At 47.1% G+C, this 20,000-nt stretch overlaps 1 protein-coding gene across 10 annotated transcripts in view; it reads right to left on the minus strand.

Moving 5' to 3' along the window:
• Positions 1 to 20,000, minus strand: part of wge (winged eye) — a 257,480-nt gene that overhangs the window by 154,983 nt on the left and 82,497 nt on the right. For all 10 annotated transcript variants that reach the window (XM_070084546.1, XM_070084549.1, XM_070084547.1 and 7 more), the window contains one exon: positions 19,445 to 19,564. In XM_070084546.1, the coding sequence (XP_069940647.1) occupies positions 19,445 to 19,541 (97 nt within the window). In that variant the 5' untranslated portion in view covers positions 19,542 to 19,564. The remainder of the gene's footprint in view (positions 1 to 19,444; positions 19,565 to 20,000) is intronic.

The following is a 20,000-nucleotide window of genomic DNA, read 5'->3' on the forward strand; positions in this document are numbered from 1 at the left end:
TAGTGGTAGTGGCGGTGGTGGCGGTAGTGGTGGTAGTGGTAGTGGTGGTGGTGGTGGTGGTGGTGGTGGTAGTGGTGGTGGTGGTGGTAGTGGTAGTGGCGGTGGTGGTGGTGGTAGTGGTAGTGGTAGTGGCGGTGGTGGCGGTGGTGGTGGTAGTGGTAGTGGTGGTGGTGGTCGTGGCGGTGGTGGTGGTGGTAGTGGTAGTGGTAGTGGCGGTGGTGGTGGTGGTGGCGGTGGTGGTGGTGGCGGTGGTAGTGGTAGTGGCGGTGGTGGTGGTGGTGGTAGTGGCGGTGGTGGCGGTGGTGGTTGTGGTGGTGGTGGTGGTGGGGGTGGTAGTGGTGGTAGTGGTGGTAGTGGCGGTGGTGACGGTGGTGGTGGTGGTGGTGCTAGTGGTAGTGGCGGTGGTGGTGGTGGTGGTGACGGTGGTGATGACGGTGGTGGTGGTATTGGTGGTGGTGGTGGTATTGGTGGTGATGGTGGTGGTAGTGGTGGTGGTAGTGGCGGTGGTGGTGGTGGTAGATGCGATGGCGGTGGTGATGGTGGTGGTAGTAGCGGCGGTGATGGTGGTGGTAGTGGCGGCGGTGATGGTGACAGACTAGAAGGCAGACAGACAAACTGGAGGGCAGATCATCATACAGGCAGACAATAAGGTAAGCAGTCAGAAAGGCAGACAGTCAGGCAGACTGAGCCTCAGACTGTGTCGCTGCGGGCGGTGGCGACCCTGGGTCTGGGACCCCAGGAAGACTCCTACACCCCAGGATCAAGAAGACTCCTACACCCCAGGATCAGGAAGACTACTACACCCCAGGATCAGGAAGACTCCTACACCCCAGGGTTACCTGGAGGTTATTCAACGCCCCCGCGGCCCGGTCCATGACCAGGCCTCCTAGGGTCAAGAAGACTCCTATACCCCAGGATCACGAAGACTCCTATACCCCAGAATTAGGAAGACTCCTACACCCCAGGACCAGGACGAGTCCTATACCCCAGTATCAGGAAGACTCCTACACCCCAGGATCAAGAAGACTCCTGCACCCCAGGATCAGGAAGATTCCTACACCCCAGGATCAAGAAGACTCCTACACCCCAGGATCAGGAAGACTCCTACACCCCAGGATCACGAATCTCCTATACCCCAGTATCTGGAAGACTGCTACACCCCAGGATCAGGAAGACTCCTGCACCCCAGGATCAGGAAGATTCCTACACCCCAAGATCAGGAAGACTGCTACACCCCAGGATCAGGAAGACTGCTACACCCCAGGATCAGGGAGACTCCTACACCCCAGGATCAGGAAGACTCCTGCACCCCAGGATCAGGAAGATTCCTACACCCCAAGATCAGGAAGACTGCTACACCCCAGGATCAGGAAGACTCCTGCACCCCAGGATCAGGAAGATTCCTACACCCCAAGATCAGGAAGACTGCTACACCCCAGGATCAGGAAGACTGCTACACCCCAGGATCAGGAAGACTCCTACACCCCAGGATCAGGAAGACTCCTGCACCCCAGGATCAGGAAGATTCCTACACCCCAAGATCAGGAAGACTGCTACACCCCAGGATCAGGAAGACTCCTGCACCCCAGGATCAGGAAGATTCCTACACCCCAAGATCAGGAAGACTGCTACACCCCAGGATCAAGAAGACTCCTACATCCCAGGATCAGGAAGACTCCTACATCCCAGGATCAGGAAGACTCCTACAGCCCTGGATCTGGAAGACTCCTGCACCCCAGGATCAGGAAGACTCCTACACCCCAGGATCAAGAAGACTCCTGCACCCCAGGATCAAGAAGACTCCTACACCCCAGGATCAGGAAGACTCCTACATCCCAGGATCAGGAAGACTCCTACACCCCAGGATCAGGAAGACTCCTACACCCCAGGAGCAGGAAGACTCCTACACCCCAGGACCAAGAAGACTACACCCCAGGAGCAGGAAGACTCCTACACCCCAGGATCAGGAAGACTCCTACACCCCAGGATCAGGAAGACTCCTACACCCCAGGATCAAGAAGACTCCTACACCCCAGGAGCAGGAAGACTCCTACACCCCAGGACCAAGAAGACTCCTACACCCCAGGAGCAGGAAGACTCCTACACCCCAGGATCAGGAAGACTCCTACACCCCAGGATCAAGAAGACTCCTACACCCCAGGATCAGGAAGACTCCTACACCCCATAATCAGGAAGACTCCTACACCCCAGGATCAAGAAGACTCCTACACCCCAGGATCAAGAAGACTCCTACACCCCAGGATCAGGAAGACTCCTACACCCCAGGATCAGGAAGACTCCTACACCCCAGGATCAGGAAGACTCCTACACCCCATAATCAGGAAGACTCCTACACCCCAGGATCAAGAAGACTCCTACACCCCAGGATCAAGAAGACTCCTACACCCCAGGATCAAGAATACTCCTACACCCCAGGATCAGGAAGACTCCTACACCCCATGATCAGGAAGACTCCTTCACCCCATAATCAGGAAGACTCCTACACCCCATAATCAGGAAGACTCCTACATCCCAGGATCAAGAAGACTCCTACACCCCAGGATCAAGAAGACTCCTTCACCCCAGGATCAAGAAGACTCCTACACCCCAGGATCAAGAAGACTCCTACACCCCATAATCAGGAAGACTCCTACACCCCATGATCAGGAAGACTCCTTCACCCCATAATCAGGAAGACTCCTACACCCCATAATCAGGAAGACTCCTACACCCCATGATCAGGAAGACTCCTACACCCCATAATCAGGAAGACTCCTACACCCCAGGATCAAGAATACTCCTACACCCCAGGATCAGGAAGACTCCTACACCCCATGATCAGGAAGACTCCTACACCCCAGGATCAAGAAGACTCCTACACCCCAGGATCAGGAAGACTCCTACACCCCAGGATCAGGAAGACTCCTACACCCCAGGATCAAGAAGACTCCTACACCCCAGGATCAGGAAGACTCCTACACCCCAGGATCAGGAAGACTCCTACACCCCAGGATCAGGAAGACTCCTACACCCCAGGATCAAGAAGACTCCTACACCCCAGGATCAAGAAGACTCCTACACCCCAGGATCAAGAAGACTCCTACACCCCAGGATCAAGAAGACTCCTACACCCCAGGATCAAGAAGACTCCTACACCCCAGGATCAAGAAGATCCTACTCCCCAGGATCAGGAAGACTCCTACACCCCAGGACCAAGAAGACTCCTACACCCCAGGATCAAGAAGACTCCTACATCCCAGGATCCAGAAGACTCCTACACCCACATCTATACTGTGGGAGTCTTCCAATGAATCTATACTTTGTGACTTGCATGATCTTCCTGCTGTGAACCATGTTAACTGAAGAAGTCACTGACTGGCGAAACGTTTCCTCAATAAAGATTTCCAAATGTTGCACAAGTGTGTCATTCTTCATAACTCCCATTCATTCCACAAGCACTGTGCCACCTCCACACGTCCAGCACTTCCTTATACCTATATCATTATTTTGTTAGGAGACAAGTCGTCTACCACCGGGGTGGTGTGACCCGAAATAATCAACGCGTCACTCATTCAATAGCTGTTGTGCCAGAAATGTGCAAATAACACAATTCAAATGACTCACTGAGCAGTAATATCAACACCCGTCTCTCAGGGTGCAGACAGTGCCTACCACATCCAGGACTTAAGTCCTGCTGATTGGTTTCAATGAATCCGTTTTTAATGTGATCTTACTTACACTCCAACAGCACATCGTCTATAACAGTAGTAATAATAATAATAATAATAATAATAATAATAATAATAATAATAATAATAATAATAATAATAATAATCTTCACTTTTTGGCGACATGAAACAAGATTCTGAAGAGGTTTAAAATCAAGATAAATGACTGTATCCGGGAAGTTACTTAACAACCCAAACTCTGCACACGATCTTATCTTCACTACAGAGTAAGACACCCACTTGTGCCGTGCCTGTGACCAGACTCCAGGGTTCTTCTACTCTTTGAAGCGAGGCGTAAGGTCAGGCCTCCTTGCTCACTAACAACAAACAGCCCACGAGGATTTGAAGGTAGGAAAAACTTGCATATTTCCGTCTTGACAACCTGGTCAACCAGGCTGTTGCTGCTAGCGACCTGCACGCTACCATACTTCAAACTCCCGAAGTAAAGAGTCCAGTGTACACAGTCCGGTACACTGAGAGTCCAGTATGCACAGAGTCCGCTACACTGAGTCCAGTATACACAGTCCATTACACTGAGAGTCCAGTATACACAGAGTCCACTACACTAAGAGTCCAGTATACACAGAGTCCACTACACTGAAAGTCCCGTATACACAGAGTCCACTACACAGAGTCCAGCATACACAGAGTCCACTACACTAAGGGTCCAGTATACACAGAGTCCATTACACTGAGAGTCCAGCACACAGAGTCCACTACACTGAGTTCAGTATACACAGACTCCACTACACTGAGAGTCCAGTATACACAGAGTCCACTACACTGAGATTCCAGTATACACAGAATTCACTACACTGAGTCCAATATACACAAGAGTCCATTACACTGAGCGTTCAGTATACACAGAGTCCACTACACTGAGAGTCAAGTATACACAGAGTCCACTACACTGAGTTCAGTATACAGAGAGTCCACTACAGTAAGAGTCCAGTATACACAGTCCGCTACACTGAGAGTCCAGTATACACAGAGTCCAATACACTAAGAGTCCAGTATACACAGAGTCCACTACACTGAGAGTCCAGTATACACAGAGTCCACTATACTAAGAGTCCAGTATACACAGAGTCGAATACACTGAGAGTCCAGTATACACAGAGTCCACTACACTGAGTTCAGTATACAGAGAGTCCACTACACTAAGAGTCCAGTATACACAGTCCGCTACACTGAGAGTCCAGTATACACAGAGTCCAATACACTAAGAGTCCAGTATACACAGAGTCCACTACACTGAGAGTCCAGTATACACAGAGTCCACTACACTAAGAGTCCAGTATACACAGAGTCCACTACACTGAGAGTCCAGTATACACAGAGTCCACTATACTAAGAGTCCAGTATACACAGAGTCGACTACACTGAGAGTCCAGTATACACAGAGTTCACTACACTGAGACTGCACCTCACACAGGTATGAGCAAGCACTGAGACTACACCTCACACAGGTATGAGCAAGCGCTGAGACTGCACCTCACACAGGTATGAGCAAGCAATGAGACTGCACCTCACACAGGTATGAGCAAGCACTGAGACTGCACCTCACACAGGTATGAGCAAGCACTGAGACTGCACCTCACACAGGTATGAGCAAGCATTGAGACTGCACCTCACACAGGTATGAGCAAGCACTGAGACTGCACCTCACACAGGTATGAGCAAGAACTGAGACTGCACCTCACACAGGTATGAGCAAGCACTGAGATTGCACCTTACAGAGGTATGAGCAAGCACTGAGACTGCACCTCACACAGGTATGAGCAAGCACTGAGACTACACCTCACACAGGTATGAGCAAGCACTGAAGCCGCACCTCACGCACCGCACCTCACACGCCGAACCTTACGCACCGCACCTCACACACCACACCTCACATACCGCACCTCACACACCGCACCTCACGCACCGCACCTCACACGCCGTACCTCACGCACCGCACCTCACACACCACACCTCACATACCGCACCTCACACACCGCACCTCACACACCGCATCTCACACACCGCACCTCACACACCGCACCTCACACACCGCACCTCACACACCGCACCTCACACACCGCACCTCACACACCGCATCTCACACACCGCACCTCACACACCGCACCTCACACACCGCACCTCACACACCGCACCTCACACACCGCACCTCACACACCGCACCTCACACACCGCACCTCACACACCGCACCTCACACACCGCACCTCACACATGCTGTAGTTACAACAAATAAGATGAGAAAACGAAATGTGAGGAACAAAGAAGATAATTAGAGGAGAAGGAAGGAAGGAAGGAAGGAAGGAAGGAAGGAAGGAAGGATGGAAGGAAGGAAGGAAGGAAGGAAGGAAGGAAGGAAGGAAGGAAGGAAGGATGGACAGGTGGAAAGATAGAAGGAAGGAGAGTGTGAAGGAAGAAGACTAGGAAGGAAGTACAATGTGAAGGATGGAGATTGGGAAAGAAGGAGTGAAAGATTTCTCAGTCATCCATCTGTCCGCGTCTCCCAGGCTGACCCCACTCAGTCTCCCAGGCTGACCCCACTCAGTCTCCCAGGCTGACCCCACTCAGTCTCCCAGGCTGACCCCACTCAGTCTCCCAGGCTGACCCCATTCAGTCTCCCAGGCTGACCCCACTCAGTCTCCCAGGCTGACCCCACTCAGTCTCCCAGGCTGACCCCACTCAGTCTCCCAGGCTGACCCCACTCAGTCTCCCAGGCTGACCCCACTCAGTCTCCCAGGCTGACCCCACTCAGTCTCCCAGGCTGACCCCACTCAGTCTCCCAGGCTGACCCCACTCAGTCTCCCAGGCTGACCCCACTCAGTCTCCCAGGCTGACCCCACTCAGTCTCCCAGGCTGACCCCACTCAGTCTCCCAGGCTGACCCCACTCAGTCTCCCAGGCTGACCCCACTCAGTCTCCCAGGCAGACCCCACTCAGTCTCCCAGGCTGACCCCACTCAGTCTCCCAGGCTGACCCCACTCAGTCTCCCAGGCTGACCCCACTCAGTCTCCCAGGCTGACCCCACTCAGTCTCCCAGGCTGACCCCACTCAGTCTCCCAGGCTGACCCCACTCAGTCTCCCAGGCTGACCCCACTCAGTCTCCCAGGCTGACCCCACTCAGTCTCCCAGGCTGACCCCACTCAGTCTCCCAGGCTGACCCCACTCAGTCTCCCAGGCTGACCCCACTCAGTCTCCCAGGCTGACCCCACTCAGTCTCCCAGGCTGACCCCACTCAGTCTCCCAGGCTGACCCCACTCAGTCTACCAGGCTGACCCCACTCAGTCTCCCAGGCTGACCCCACTCAGTCTCCCAGGCTGACCCCACTCAGTCTCCCAGGCTGACCCCACTCAGTCTCCCAGGCTGACCCCACTCAGTCTCCCAGGCTGACCCCACTCAGTCTCCCAGGCTGACCCCACTCAGTCTTCCAGGCTGACCCCACTCAGTCTCCCAGGCTGACCCCACTCAGTCTCCCAGGCTGACCCCACTCAGTCTCCCAGGCTGACCCCACTCAGTCTCCCAGGCTGACCCCACTCAGTCTCCCAGGCTGACCCCACTCAGTCTCCCAGGCTGACCCCACTCAGTCTCCCAGGCTGACCCCACTCAGTCTCCCAGGCTGACCCCACTCAGTCTCCCAGGCTGACCCCACTCAGTCTCCCAGACTGACCCCACTCAGTCTCCCAGGCTGACCCCACTCAGTCTCCCAGGCTGACCCCACGCAGTCTCCCAGGCTGACCCCACTCAGTCTCCCAGGCTGACCCCACTCAGTCTCCCAGGCTGACCCCACTCAACCTCCCAGGCTGACCCCACTCAGCCTCCCAGGTTGGCCCCATTCAGTCTCCCAGGCTGACCCCACTCAACCTCCCAGGTTGACCACACTCAGCCTCCCAGGTTGGCCCCATTCAGTCTCCCAGGCTGACCCCACTCGGGTCACAACCCTCACAAAGTTGTGACCTCACACATGCCACACATTCATGTCACTCACACCTACATTTCTCTCTCTCTCTCTCTCTCTCTCTCTCTCTCTCTCTCTCTCTCTCTCACACACACACACACACGCCAGTAGGCCTGCTGCAGTGTTCCTTCTTTCTTGTTCTTATAAAATTATTCGCCTGAAGTGCATTAACACGAGAGGTTGTCAGGTTCCGATGAGAATGAGGACGTGGAAACCTCCAATTCCTTGGAGGGAGTGTTCGCATCGCTATTGGGCCGTGCGGACGTGCTGCGCAGTCGCTCCTGATTGAGTTGGCTTTTGGGCAGTGGTGACGTGTACTTAGCTCTGTGAAGACCTGTTTGCACGCTCTCTACGAATTGAAGCAAGATGCCCTCCATCGAGCAACTTTACCAACAGCTTAAGGAAGAATTGAGGATGGCGAAGATGAAGATTCGGCGACTGACCGAGGAAAACAAGAAGATTCGTAGTAGTCCTCCTGTTTTGAGTCCTCAGGTCAAGAAGGGAAACTGGTCAGTGGCTGGACAGCAGGGAACGAAGTTGACGATCAAGAAGACAAATGGAAAGGTAGAAACGATGAAGAAGAAAGAGACTGCCGTGGAAACTGTTGTGGAAACATCTAATACATTCTCAGTGCTACCCGACGAATGTGAGTCGACTACTGGGAACGTCACGACGAACGACATCAAGGAAGGTAGGAATATTGTTGTTGTTGGGGATAGCCAAGTTAGGTATATGGATAGGGCGTTCTGCTTGAAGGACAGGAATAGGAGACAGAGAGTTTGCTTTCCTGGGGCTGGGATGGAGGATATTGTTAGCCATCTGGATGACATCATGAGAGGTAATGGGATCAATCCTATTATCTGTCTCAGTGCTGGAGGCAACGATGTTGGCAGACGTAGGAGCGACGACCTGATTAGCAGGTATAGGTCAGCAATAGAAATAATTAGGAGTAAGGGTGGGAACCCTGTCATATGTGGTATTTTGCCAAGGAGACGAGTTGGAAATGAATGGTTGTCCAGGGCAATTGGTGTCAATTGCTGGCTGGACAAATACTGTAAGGAAAATGCGGTAACATTCATTGACAACTGGGACCTCTTCTATGGCAGAAATGACATTTATGCCAGGGATGGGGTTCACTTATCTAGGTCTGGGGTGGTAGCACTGGCAACTGCAGTGGAGGGAGCTGTTAGGACTTTAAACTAGGAATAGTTAGTGGTATGGGTTTTGGCAGGGAAACAGTGAAGTCCCAGTGTAGTAATATTACGAGTTCTAGGGGAAGTAGTAATAAGCAGAACGAGGTAGATATTGAAAAGCCAGTGACTTTGGGTGATAAGGACAGTAATAGGTTTAGTAGAAAAACAGAAATGAGCAGGAAGGGTAAAGAGAAAGGAGAGTCTTTCAATGTTTATTATGCTAATTGCCGTAGTGCTATGAATAAGATGGACGAGTTGAGATTAGTTGCTAGTGCAGGTAACATTGATGTATTTGCCTTAACTGAGACGTGGTTTAATTGAAAAAGTCGGGACATGCCTGCGGAATGTCATATTCAGGGTTTTAAATTGTTCCAAGTAGATAGAAGTATCGGGAAGGGGGTGGCATTGTATGTCCGAGATCACTTGAACTGTTGCATAAAAACGGGTATTAAGTCTGAAGTAACACATACAGAGTCTGTTTGGATAGAATTTTCAGAGTGGCATGAAAAACTGATTTTAGGAGTGATATACCGTCCCCCAAACTTAGATAGGGACCAAGGGAGACTACTATGGGAGGAAATTGTTAAGGCCACAAGGCACGATAATGTAGTAATTCTAGGAGACTTTAACTTTAGTCATATTGATTGGAATTTCTTGACTGGGAATTTAGAATCATACGACTTCTTAGAAGTAGTTCAGGATTGGTTTTTGAAGCAGTTTGTGACAGAACCTACAAGGGGAAATAACCTGCTTGACTTAGTTATGGCAAACAATGAATCCCTTGTTAATAATTTAGAAATTTCAGAGGAACTGGGTGCTAGCGACCACAAATCAATTACATTTAGCATTGAATGGAAGTACGATAGTAGCGATAACTCAGTAACAGTCCCAGATTTTCGCTTAGCAGATTACGATGGGCTTAGAGAACACTTATCATCTGTTGACTGGGGTAACGAAGAGAGCTATCAATATGACAGTTTTCTGAACACTATACATGCTGCTCAAATAACGTTTATCCCATATAAAGAAATTAGATGAAATAGAAATGACCCAAAATGGATGAATAATAGGCTCAAATATCTACTAGGGCATAAGAAAGGAATTTATAGGCGTATCAAAAGAGGTGAGGGTCATCTTATGAATCAGTATATTGACATTAAGAGGGACATTAAAAAGGGGATAAGAAAAGCTAAAAGGGACTATGAAGTTAAAGTTGCTAGGGATTCTAAAACTAACCCAAAAAGTTTTTTCCAGGTCTATAGAACAAAAGTTAGAGATAAGATAGGTCCCCTTAAAAATAACTATGGGCACCTTACTGACAAAGAGAATGAAATGTGCTCGATTTTAAATAATTATTTTCTCTCAGTTTTTATACAGGAAGACACTAACAATATTCCAGTAATTAATTTTATAGTGGGCTAGAGGAAGATAAATTATGTAACATCACAGTCACTAGTGAAATGGTTGTGAAGCAGATAGACAGACTGAAGCAAAATAAGTCGCAAAATGGAACTCTGTGAACCATTAACTAATATTTTTAATTTATCTCTTCAAACAGGTGTAGTGTCTGATATGTGGAAGATGGCTAATGTAATTCCTATTTTTAAAACAGGGGACAAGTCGTTACCGTCAAATTACCGCCCAATAAGCCTGACCTCAATTGTAGGCAAATTACTAGAGTCAATTATAGCTGAGATTATAAGAAGCCATCTCGATAAGCATAGCTTGATTAATGATACTCAGCATGGATTCACAAGAGGCCGGTCTTGTCTAACTAATTTATTAACTTTCTTCAGTAAAGCTTTTGAGGCTGTTGACCACGATAAAGAATTTGATATTATTTACTTAGATTTTAGTAAGGCTTTTGATAGAGTTCCGCACCATAGACTGTTAAAGAAAGTGGCAGCTCATGGCATTGGGGGAAAAGTGCTCTCGTGGATCGAGTCATGGCTCACTGACAGGAAGCAGAGAGTGTCCATAAATGGGGTTAAATCCGAGTGGGGATCTGTAACAAGTGGCGTTCCACAGGGATCAGTCTTGGGCCCGTTGTTGTTTATAATATATATCAATGATCTTGATGAGGGAATTACTAGTGATATGAGCAAATTCGCCGATGACACAAAGATAGGTAGGATAATTGATTCAAACGTAGATGTTATGGAACTTCAGGAGGATTTAAACAAACTCTATTCTTGGTCAGAAAAGTGGCAGATGCAGTTCAATGTAGATAAATGCAAGGTTCTGAAGCTTGCGAGTGCTCATAACCCTAGTACTTATAAGTTAAATGATGTAGAACTTAGCCATACAGATTGCGAAAAGGACTTGGGGGTTATGGTGAGCAGCAACCTTAAACCAAGACAGCAATGCCTAAGCGTACGTAATAAGGCAAATAGATTACTGGGATTTATATCAAGAAGTGTAAGCAACAGAAGTCCAGAGGTCATACTGCAGCTTTATACATCATTAGTAAGGCCTCACCTAGATTATGCAGCTCAGTTCTGGTCTCCGTATTACAGAATGGACATAAATTCGTTAGAAAACATTCAGCGTAGGATGACTAAATTAATACATAGCATTAGAAATCTTCCTTATGAAGAAAGATTGAAGACTCTTAAGTTACATTCACTTGTTAGACGAAGAATGAGGGGAGACCTGATCGAAGTGTATAAGTGGAAGATAGGTATTAATAAAGGGGATATTAATAAGGTCTTGAGGATGTCTCTCCAAGAGAGAACCCGCAGTAATGGATTTGAATTAGATAAGTTTAGATTTAGAAAGGACATAGGAAAGTATTGGTTTGGAAATAGGGTAGTTGATGAGTGGAACAGTCTACCTAGTTGGGTTATTGAGGCTGGGACTTTGGGTAGTTTCAAATTTAGGTTGGATAAGTACATGAGTGGGAGGGGTTGGATTTGAGTGGGACTTTCACATCAGAGCTTATTTCTTGGGTAGCATTGAAAATTGGGTTGGGCAAATGTTTTGTTAGTGGGATGAATTGTAAAGGACCTGCCTAGTATGGGCCAACAGGCCTCCTGCAGTGTTCCTCCTTTCTTATGTTCTTACGTTCTTATCTAGAGACAGTTATCAGCATCAATTAATCTCCCGATTCTTCTAGCATGAGGTTAAACGTATAAAGAGAGAGGCAGCAAAAAGAGTGAGAGAGGGAGCAAGAAGAGTGAGAGAGGCAGCAAGAAGAGTGAGAGAGGCAGCAAGAAGAGTGAGAGAGGCAGCACGGAGAGTGAGAGAGGCAGCAAGGAGAGAGAGGCAGCAAGGAGAGTGAGAGAGGCAGCAAGAAGAGTGAGAGAGGCAGCACGGAGAGTGAGAGAGGCAGCAAGGAGAGAGAGGCAGCAAGGAGAGTGAGAGGCAGCAAGGAGAGTGAGAGAGGCAGCAAGAAGAGTGAGAGAGGCAGCAAGGAGAGTGAGAGAGGCAGCAAGAAGAGTGAGAGAGGCAGCAAGGAGAGTGAGAGAGGCAGCAAGAAGAGTGAGAGAGGCAGCAAGGAGAGTGGGAGAGGCAGCACGGAGAGTGAGAGAGGCAGCAAGGAGAGTGAGAGAGGCAGCAAGGAGAGTGAGAGAGGCAGCAAGAAGAGTGAGAGAGGCAGCAAGGAGAGTGGGAGAGGCAGCAAGGAGAGTGAGAGAGGCAGCAAGAAGAGTGAGAGAGGCAGCAAGGAGAGTGAGAGAGGCAGCAAGAAGAGTGAGAGAGGCAGCAAGGAGAGTGAGAGAGGCAGCAAGGAGAGTGAGAGAGGCAGCATGGAGAGTGAGAGAGGCAGCAAGGAAAGTGAGAGAGGCAGCAAGGAGAGTGAGAGAGGCATCAACGAGAGTGAGAGGCAGCAAGGAGAGTGAGAGAGGCAGCAAGGAGAGTGAGAGAGGCAGCAAGGAGAGTGAGAGAGGCAGCAAGGAGAGTGAGAGAGGCAGCAAGGAGAGTGAGAGAGGCAGCAAGGAGAGTGAGAGAGGCAGCAAGGAGAGTGAGAGAGGCAGCAAGAAGAGTGAGAGAGGCAGCACGGAGAGTGAGAGAGGCAGCAAGGAGAGTGAGAGAGGCAGCAATGAGAGAGAGGCAGCAAGGAGAGTGAGAGAGGCAGCAAGGAGAGTGAGAGAGGCAGCAAGAAGAGTGAGAGAGGCCGCAAGGAGAGGCAGCACGGAGAGTGAGAGAGGCAGCAAGGAGAGAGAGGCAGCATGGAGAGTGAGAGAGGCAGCAAGGAGAGTGAGAGAGGCAGCAAGGAGAGTGAGAGAGGCAGCAATGAGAGAGAGGCAGCAAGGAGAGTGAGAGAGGCAGCAAGGAGAGTGAGAGAGGCAGCAAGAAGAGTGAGAGAGGCCGCAAGGAGAGGCAGCACGGAGAGTGAGAGAGGCAGCAAGGAGAGAGAGGCAGCATGGAGAGTGAGAGAGGCAGCAAGGAGAGTGAGAGAGGCAGCAAGGAGAGTGAGAGAGGCAGCAAGGAGAGTGAGAGAGGCAGCACGGAGAGTGAGAGGGGCAGCAAGGAGAGTGAGAGAGGCAGCAAGAAGAGTGAGAGAGGCAGCACGGAGAGTGAGAGAGGCAGCAAGGAGAGTGAGAGAGGCAGCAAGGAGAGTGAGAGAGGCAGCAAGGAGAGTGAGAGAGGCAGCACGGAGAGTGAGAGAGGCAGCAAGGAGAGTGAGAGAGGCAGCAAGGAGAGTGAGAGAGGCAGCAAGAAGAGTGAGAGAGGCAGCACGGAGAGTGAGAGGGGCAGCAAGGAGAGGACGTGTGAAGCAAGACTGTCGTTACTTAACAATCATCTCTTACACAGTCAAGTAATGCTACAGTGAATCAGCCCTGAATGATCCTCCCTACAGGTTTAGCGCTTCTCTGTGAATGTAATACGACAATAATAATGCGGATATGCATAAGGTGCTACCTTTGATATACCTTTAATGAGTTTGGAGAGTTTTCTTACTTCCAGAACCCGGCCTTGGGCCAGGCTCGTCTGGTGCTTGCCTGGTCAACCAGGCTGTTGCTGTTGGTGGCACGCTCGCCCACATATCCATCAGAGCCTGGTTGTTGTGGCTAACAACAGTGAAGGAAATTAGATTTTGCCGCCCGCCGACGCGGCTAGTTTATGGTGCACCCCATATTATTCTATGGAGGGTAGCGCAACACCATATAGATACACAAAAGGCCTAGAAACTTGGCCCCAAAAGGGCTAACAGGATTTGTTGCAAATAAATTTATGAAATTTGCTGAATATGTCTTGTATTTCATTTTCATTAATAAGGTACTTTTGCATACTGCTGTCTTTATATTCCTCGTTAAATGGACAGTGAAGCATACACAGTGAAAGTCACTGCCTTTTGAAACTGCTTGACCAATGGTCTTGGACGCACCGGAAGACAAGGGAAATTCTGATGTACAGTAGTCACAGACTTTGCAAAAGCCTTTAACAAGTGCAACCATGGTGCGTTTGCTCTTACAATGCATAAAAAGAAATAACTCAAAAAATTGGGTAGATTGATATTTATTTTTTTAACGAATAGAACCCAAGGTGTAAGAGTTAGCAGAATGAAAGCAGAGGCTGGCACTGTGAAGGACTCTGTTCCCCAAGGCACAATGCTTGCCACTTATTCTGTTTCTCAGTCGTATTTCCGACGCAGAGACATAAATCACAACACCGTATCATCCTTCGTAGACGATACTGGAATTTGTATGAGTGACATCGATTAAGGACACAGCAACTACCACGCTGAGATAATCTTCAAGTGCGCCGCTGACAAAAACATCATGTTCACTGAGAACAAGTTTCAGTTACTCCGATATGGAAAGATAAAATAAAACCTGGAAAAGAGAATAAACCAAACTCGAATCGCTCAGTAGTATAAGACCAATGTGAGAGACTTTGGAGTGTTTATGTCTGATTTCACCTCCAAGGATCATAACAGTATCACTATCACATCCACAAGGAAAATGATAGGCTGGATAACTAGAACCTTCAAAACAAGAGATGCCAAGTCGCTTGTTCTCTCTAGATTGGAATACTGCTATATCTAACAGTTCAGTTCAAGAAAGGCGAAACTTCAGACCTGGAGGATGCGCAGAGAACCCTCATTCCTTACATAAATTCAGTCAGGAGCCGAAATTACTGGGAACGTTTGAAGTTCCTCGTCCCGTACTTCTTGGAACGTTGGCAAAAAAGATACTTTATAATATGCACCTTGAAAGCTCTAGAGGAACTGATCCCCAGTCTGCATTCACAACTCATACACTGTGAAACTAAGAGGCTCGGCATATGGTGAAAATACCCCAATAAGAAGGGGGTGCCACGAACACACCAATAGATAACAATTCCCTCCATACTTAAAGGGAATTACCAACAGACCCCTGGCTGTCCTCAAGAAATACTTTCCTAATTCTCCAAGTTAGTATCCGATCAGCCGGGCTGTTGCATACTTCGGACTTCGAACTTCGTGCGCCTACAGTCTGGTTGATAAGGCCATTCACCGGGAGGCCTAGTCTGGGACCAGGCAGCAGGTACGTTGACCCTCGGAACAGTTTCCAAGTAGACTTCAGGTGGTAAACTCCAGCTCTGAGTCTCCATAACTCTCTATGATGAGTTTACTGTATCCTTCTTTCACTCCTCTCCCTCTCTCCCTCCCTCTTTCACTCTCCCTTCCTCCCGCTTTCACACTCTCTCTTCCTCCCAATTTCACACTCTCCCTTCTTCTCTCTTTCACACTCTCTCTTCCTCCCTATTTCACACTCTCCCTCCTCCCTATTTCACATTTTCTCTCTTCCTCCCTCCTTCACAGTCTCCCTCCTTCCCTCCCTCCCAATCACTTTCCGTAGTACGAGGCTACGAGGGAGTAAACCCAGTAAAGTGGTAAGTTAAGAGGCAGTGATTCGACCCCCTGTAACCACAAATAGTTGAGATGGGCATAGGCGCGCAAACACGCACGCACGCACGCACGCACGCACGCACGCACGCACGCACGCACACACACACACACACACACACACACACACACACACACACACACACACACGACCAGTGAGTGAGTCTGATAATGAGTGACCTTTAAAATGTGAGGCTTGTGGTTTAATAGTGATGGTCAGTGTGACACCACCAGCACCAGCTGAACATGTAGCTGGTGGTGTAGCAGTGCTGGTCAGTGTGACACCACCAGCACCAGCTGAACATGTAGCTGGTGGTGTAGCAGTGCTGGTCAGTGTGACACCACCAGCACCAGCTGAACATGTAGCTGGTGGTGTAGCAGTGCTGGTCAGTGTGACACCACCAGCACCAGCTGAACATGTAGCTGGTGGTATAGCAGTGCTGGTCAGTGTGACACCACCAGCACCAGCTAAGCATGTAGCTGGTGTTAGCACCACACAACCACCGTATATTCTACTGTATTACATAAAAGGCTCTCATACTGCTACAACTCAGCACACGAGCGTCTCACGACGTAATTTATATGATCTTCCGGTGACCATTTTTTTCTTTAAAAGAATAAGTTCCTCTGTCCGATATTCTCAATATTTTGTCGCACTATAGTCTTCATGTGGCCTGATTTCACTTTCTCCTAATTCCATTCCATGGCATTTATCTACATTGAATTCCATCATCCATCTGTCACTCCAGGTGTTCAATTTATCCAGATCGTCTTGTCAAGACTTAAGACATTTAATATGACCTTTATTTTACATAACATTTTTGCATCATCAGCAAACATTCATACAGCAACAGCCTGACTGACCAGGCAAGAACGAAACGAACCTGGCCCATGGCCAGGCTCCGGGGTTGAAAAACTCTTGAAATTCATCAAAGGTAGAGGTAGCTTTGTATTTCTTCTGGCAGCTCATATATATATATATATATATATATATATATATATATATATATATATATATATATATATATATATATATATATATATATATATATATATATATATATATATTTTAAAAACACCAGTGGTAAAGTAGAGACCCTTGTGACACCCCGCGTCTCACATCCTCCCTTGCAGACATTTTTCCTTCTATACGTCTTCACATTTTTCTCTCAAACAAAGTTTCTAATACGTTGTAATAATTTTTTTTAGTCCCCCAATACTGCAGTTTCCAAATTAGTCTTTAATGTGAGGCTCTATTAAAAAAAATCTTAAAGTTTAGGTAAATACAATCTGCCCATCCATTTGTTTCTTGATTAACTGTCATATCTCTGTCTGAATAGTTAAACAGATTTGATATATAGTACATGAATTTCCAGACCGAAAATCAAGTTGTTTAAAATTTAGTATGTTTTTATGACTCACGAAATCGTAATAACACGACTGTAAACAAATCAGGGAAAGGGTGGGATTTGAACCCATGGCCAGTGAGTCCTAAAACTTAGAGGCCAGTGTGTTAACCACTAGCCCAGCTGGCTCTAATAAAATTCATACAACTGCGGTTAAGGTGATAGTGACCACAGAGCTGGCCACATACTTTACATTTGGTATGATCGTCATCTGTGTCTCCCAAGCTGCGAGAATTACTTGTAACCAAGCTAGGGATTGCAACTACAGCATCAGTCAATCTGTTTATACTGCAAGTTGCTCAATAAACATATTTATCTACGTTAGTGTTATCATAGTGCGTTATAGATCTACTTAAGCTTCTAACTGCATTCCTAAAACATTCAGTTTCATTATTTACTTCTCTCCTAATATCATTCCTAATACTTGACAGAGATAGATACACCAAAGTTATATTGTACATTCTCCTCCAGGGTACTTTTTTGGGGGGAGCTAACGTATCACTTTTATCATGAAGGAGTAATCCACTGTGTGATGGAATCCATAACATTTGTACATTAATTCCTTTTTCCCGGATTTTTTTTAGTATCTATAACTGACTTCTTCAACGAGCATGTTCTTAAGAGTCATTATGAGAGTCAAGAGCCTTAAGTGATGACATAGAATCAATATTAATCACAGTTAAGCTCAGTGTCATATGTTAACTTTAGCGCCAATAGGATGGCAAACAATTTAGTTTGCAGTGTTGACGCCCAGTTTTTAATTCTTATGCCTAACTCAAGAAAGTTGCTATCATTCTTAACTAGGGAGGTGGCAAGAGCAGACGCAGCCGCATCGGTGGCAAAAATCTAAATCTTATAATCTAGTTGTTCTTGCTTATGAATTTCCTTTCCTTCTTTTAATCGCATTTCACTGTGTTATTTCCAGACAGAACATGATCGCTTTCCAAGTGAGTCTGGATACTTTATGTTCATAATTTCCTCCTCTGTTCAGTAAAACTAAATTTAACATTGACGGTGTGTTGCTGCCTCTCATTCTTGTCGGCTCTTTTCTATGTTAATATATAAAAAAAAAACTGTCATTATATCAAGGAAAATACTGACGACTCATCAAGGAAATCTAGTGACCACTTATCAAGGAAATCTAGTGACCACTTATCAAGGAAATCTTGTGACCACTTATCAAGGAAATCTTGTGACCACTTATCAAGGAAATCTAGTGACCACTTATCAAGGAAATCTTGTGACCACTTATCAAGGAAATCTAGTGACCACTTATCAAGGAAATCTTGTGACCACTTATCAAGGAAATCTTGTGACCACTTATCAAGGAAATCTTGTGACCACTTATCAAGGAAATCTAGTGACCACTTATCAAGGAAATCTTGTGACCACTTATCAAGGAAATCTTGTGACCACTTATCAAGGAAATCTAGTGACCACTTATCAAGGAAATCTTGTGACCACTTATCAAGGAAATCTTGTGACCACTTATCAAGGAAATCTAGTGACCACTTATCAAAGAAATCTACCGACCACTTATCAAAGAAATCTACTGACCCCTTATTACAGTTTCTTCCACATTGGCTGTTCAATTCATTTTAGCATACATAAAATATCTTAGTACACTAGTGAAATTTTTATCAGGCTATTCTTCATCAATACTTCGTAAGAAAGTAATCCATCATTCATTCATATTATCAAACACATGTCTTTCTCTGGTATTATTAAATGATAGGTTAGGTTAGGTTATTATTAAGTTAGACTAAGTTAACATATTACGGAATTAGGTTAGGTTAGGTTATTACTGCTTGGTTAGGTTATTACTGTTAGGTTAGGTTATTACTAAGTTACACCAGGTTAGGTTAAGTTAATACTAAGTTAGGTTAGGTTATTACTAAGTTACGCTAGGTTAGGTTAAGTTATTACTAAGGTTAGGTTATTGCTAAGTTACGCTAGGTTAGGTTAAGTTATTACTAAGTTAGCTTAGGTTATTACTAAGAGTTCCTCATCTTCATTTCGTAATCTTATCAATAAGATTTCAACATTATCAGCCTTTTGGATTTCTCAATTTACTTAAATATGGGTTAGATTAAGTTAGGTAAGTTATGCTGGGTAAAATTAGGTTCTATCTGGCCCAGGATAACAAAGGAACGTTCGAATCTGCACGATTATCACTAATGATGCGAGAATGGGTTGGAGAATGTTATGAAAAATGGGTTGAAGAATGTTATGAAAAATGGTTTGAAGGATGAACTGAAGAATGAGCCGGAGAATGGGTTGGAAAATGGGTACGATAATGGGTTACATATACAGACCTTCAATAGAGGCTGGTGGCCAGGGAGGTCGAAGAGTTGGTGCTATTGGCTGAGCCAGGCTAGTGGGCGTGGCACCCTGACACGCTCCTCCAATCATGGCTCCTACAACACTGACGTAGCCTGTAACGTAAAGAGAGAGTGAGTTAGCTTCTACAACACCGACGTTGCTTGTAATGGAGAGAGAGAGAGACAGACAGACAGACAGAAAGTTAACTCCTACAGCACTGACGTAGCTTGTAATGGAGAGAGAAAATCAGCTCCTACAACACTGACGTAGATTGTAATGGAGAGAGAAAGTCAGCTCCTACAACACTGACGTATCTTGTAATGGAGAGTGGAAGAGAGACGTAGCCTGTAATGGAGAGTGGGAAAGAGAGAGAGAGAGAGAGAGAGAGAGAGAGAGAGAGAGAGAGAGAGAGAGAGAGAGAGAGAGAGAGAGAGAGAGAGAGAGAGAGAGAGAGCGAGTGAGAGAGAGAGAGAGAGAGAGAGAGAGAGAGAGAGAGAGAGAGAGAGAGAGAGAGAGAGAGAGAGAGAGAGAGAGAGAGAGAGAGAGAGT

The sequence above is a fragment of the Cherax quadricarinatus genome, chromosome 13, assembly GCF_038502225.1.
Source record: "Cherax quadricarinatus isolate ZL_2023a chromosome 13, ASM3850222v1, whole genome shotgun sequence".
NCBI classification, from domain to species: Eukaryota; Metazoa; Arthropoda; class Malacostraca; order Decapoda; family Parastacidae; genus Cherax; species Cherax quadricarinatus.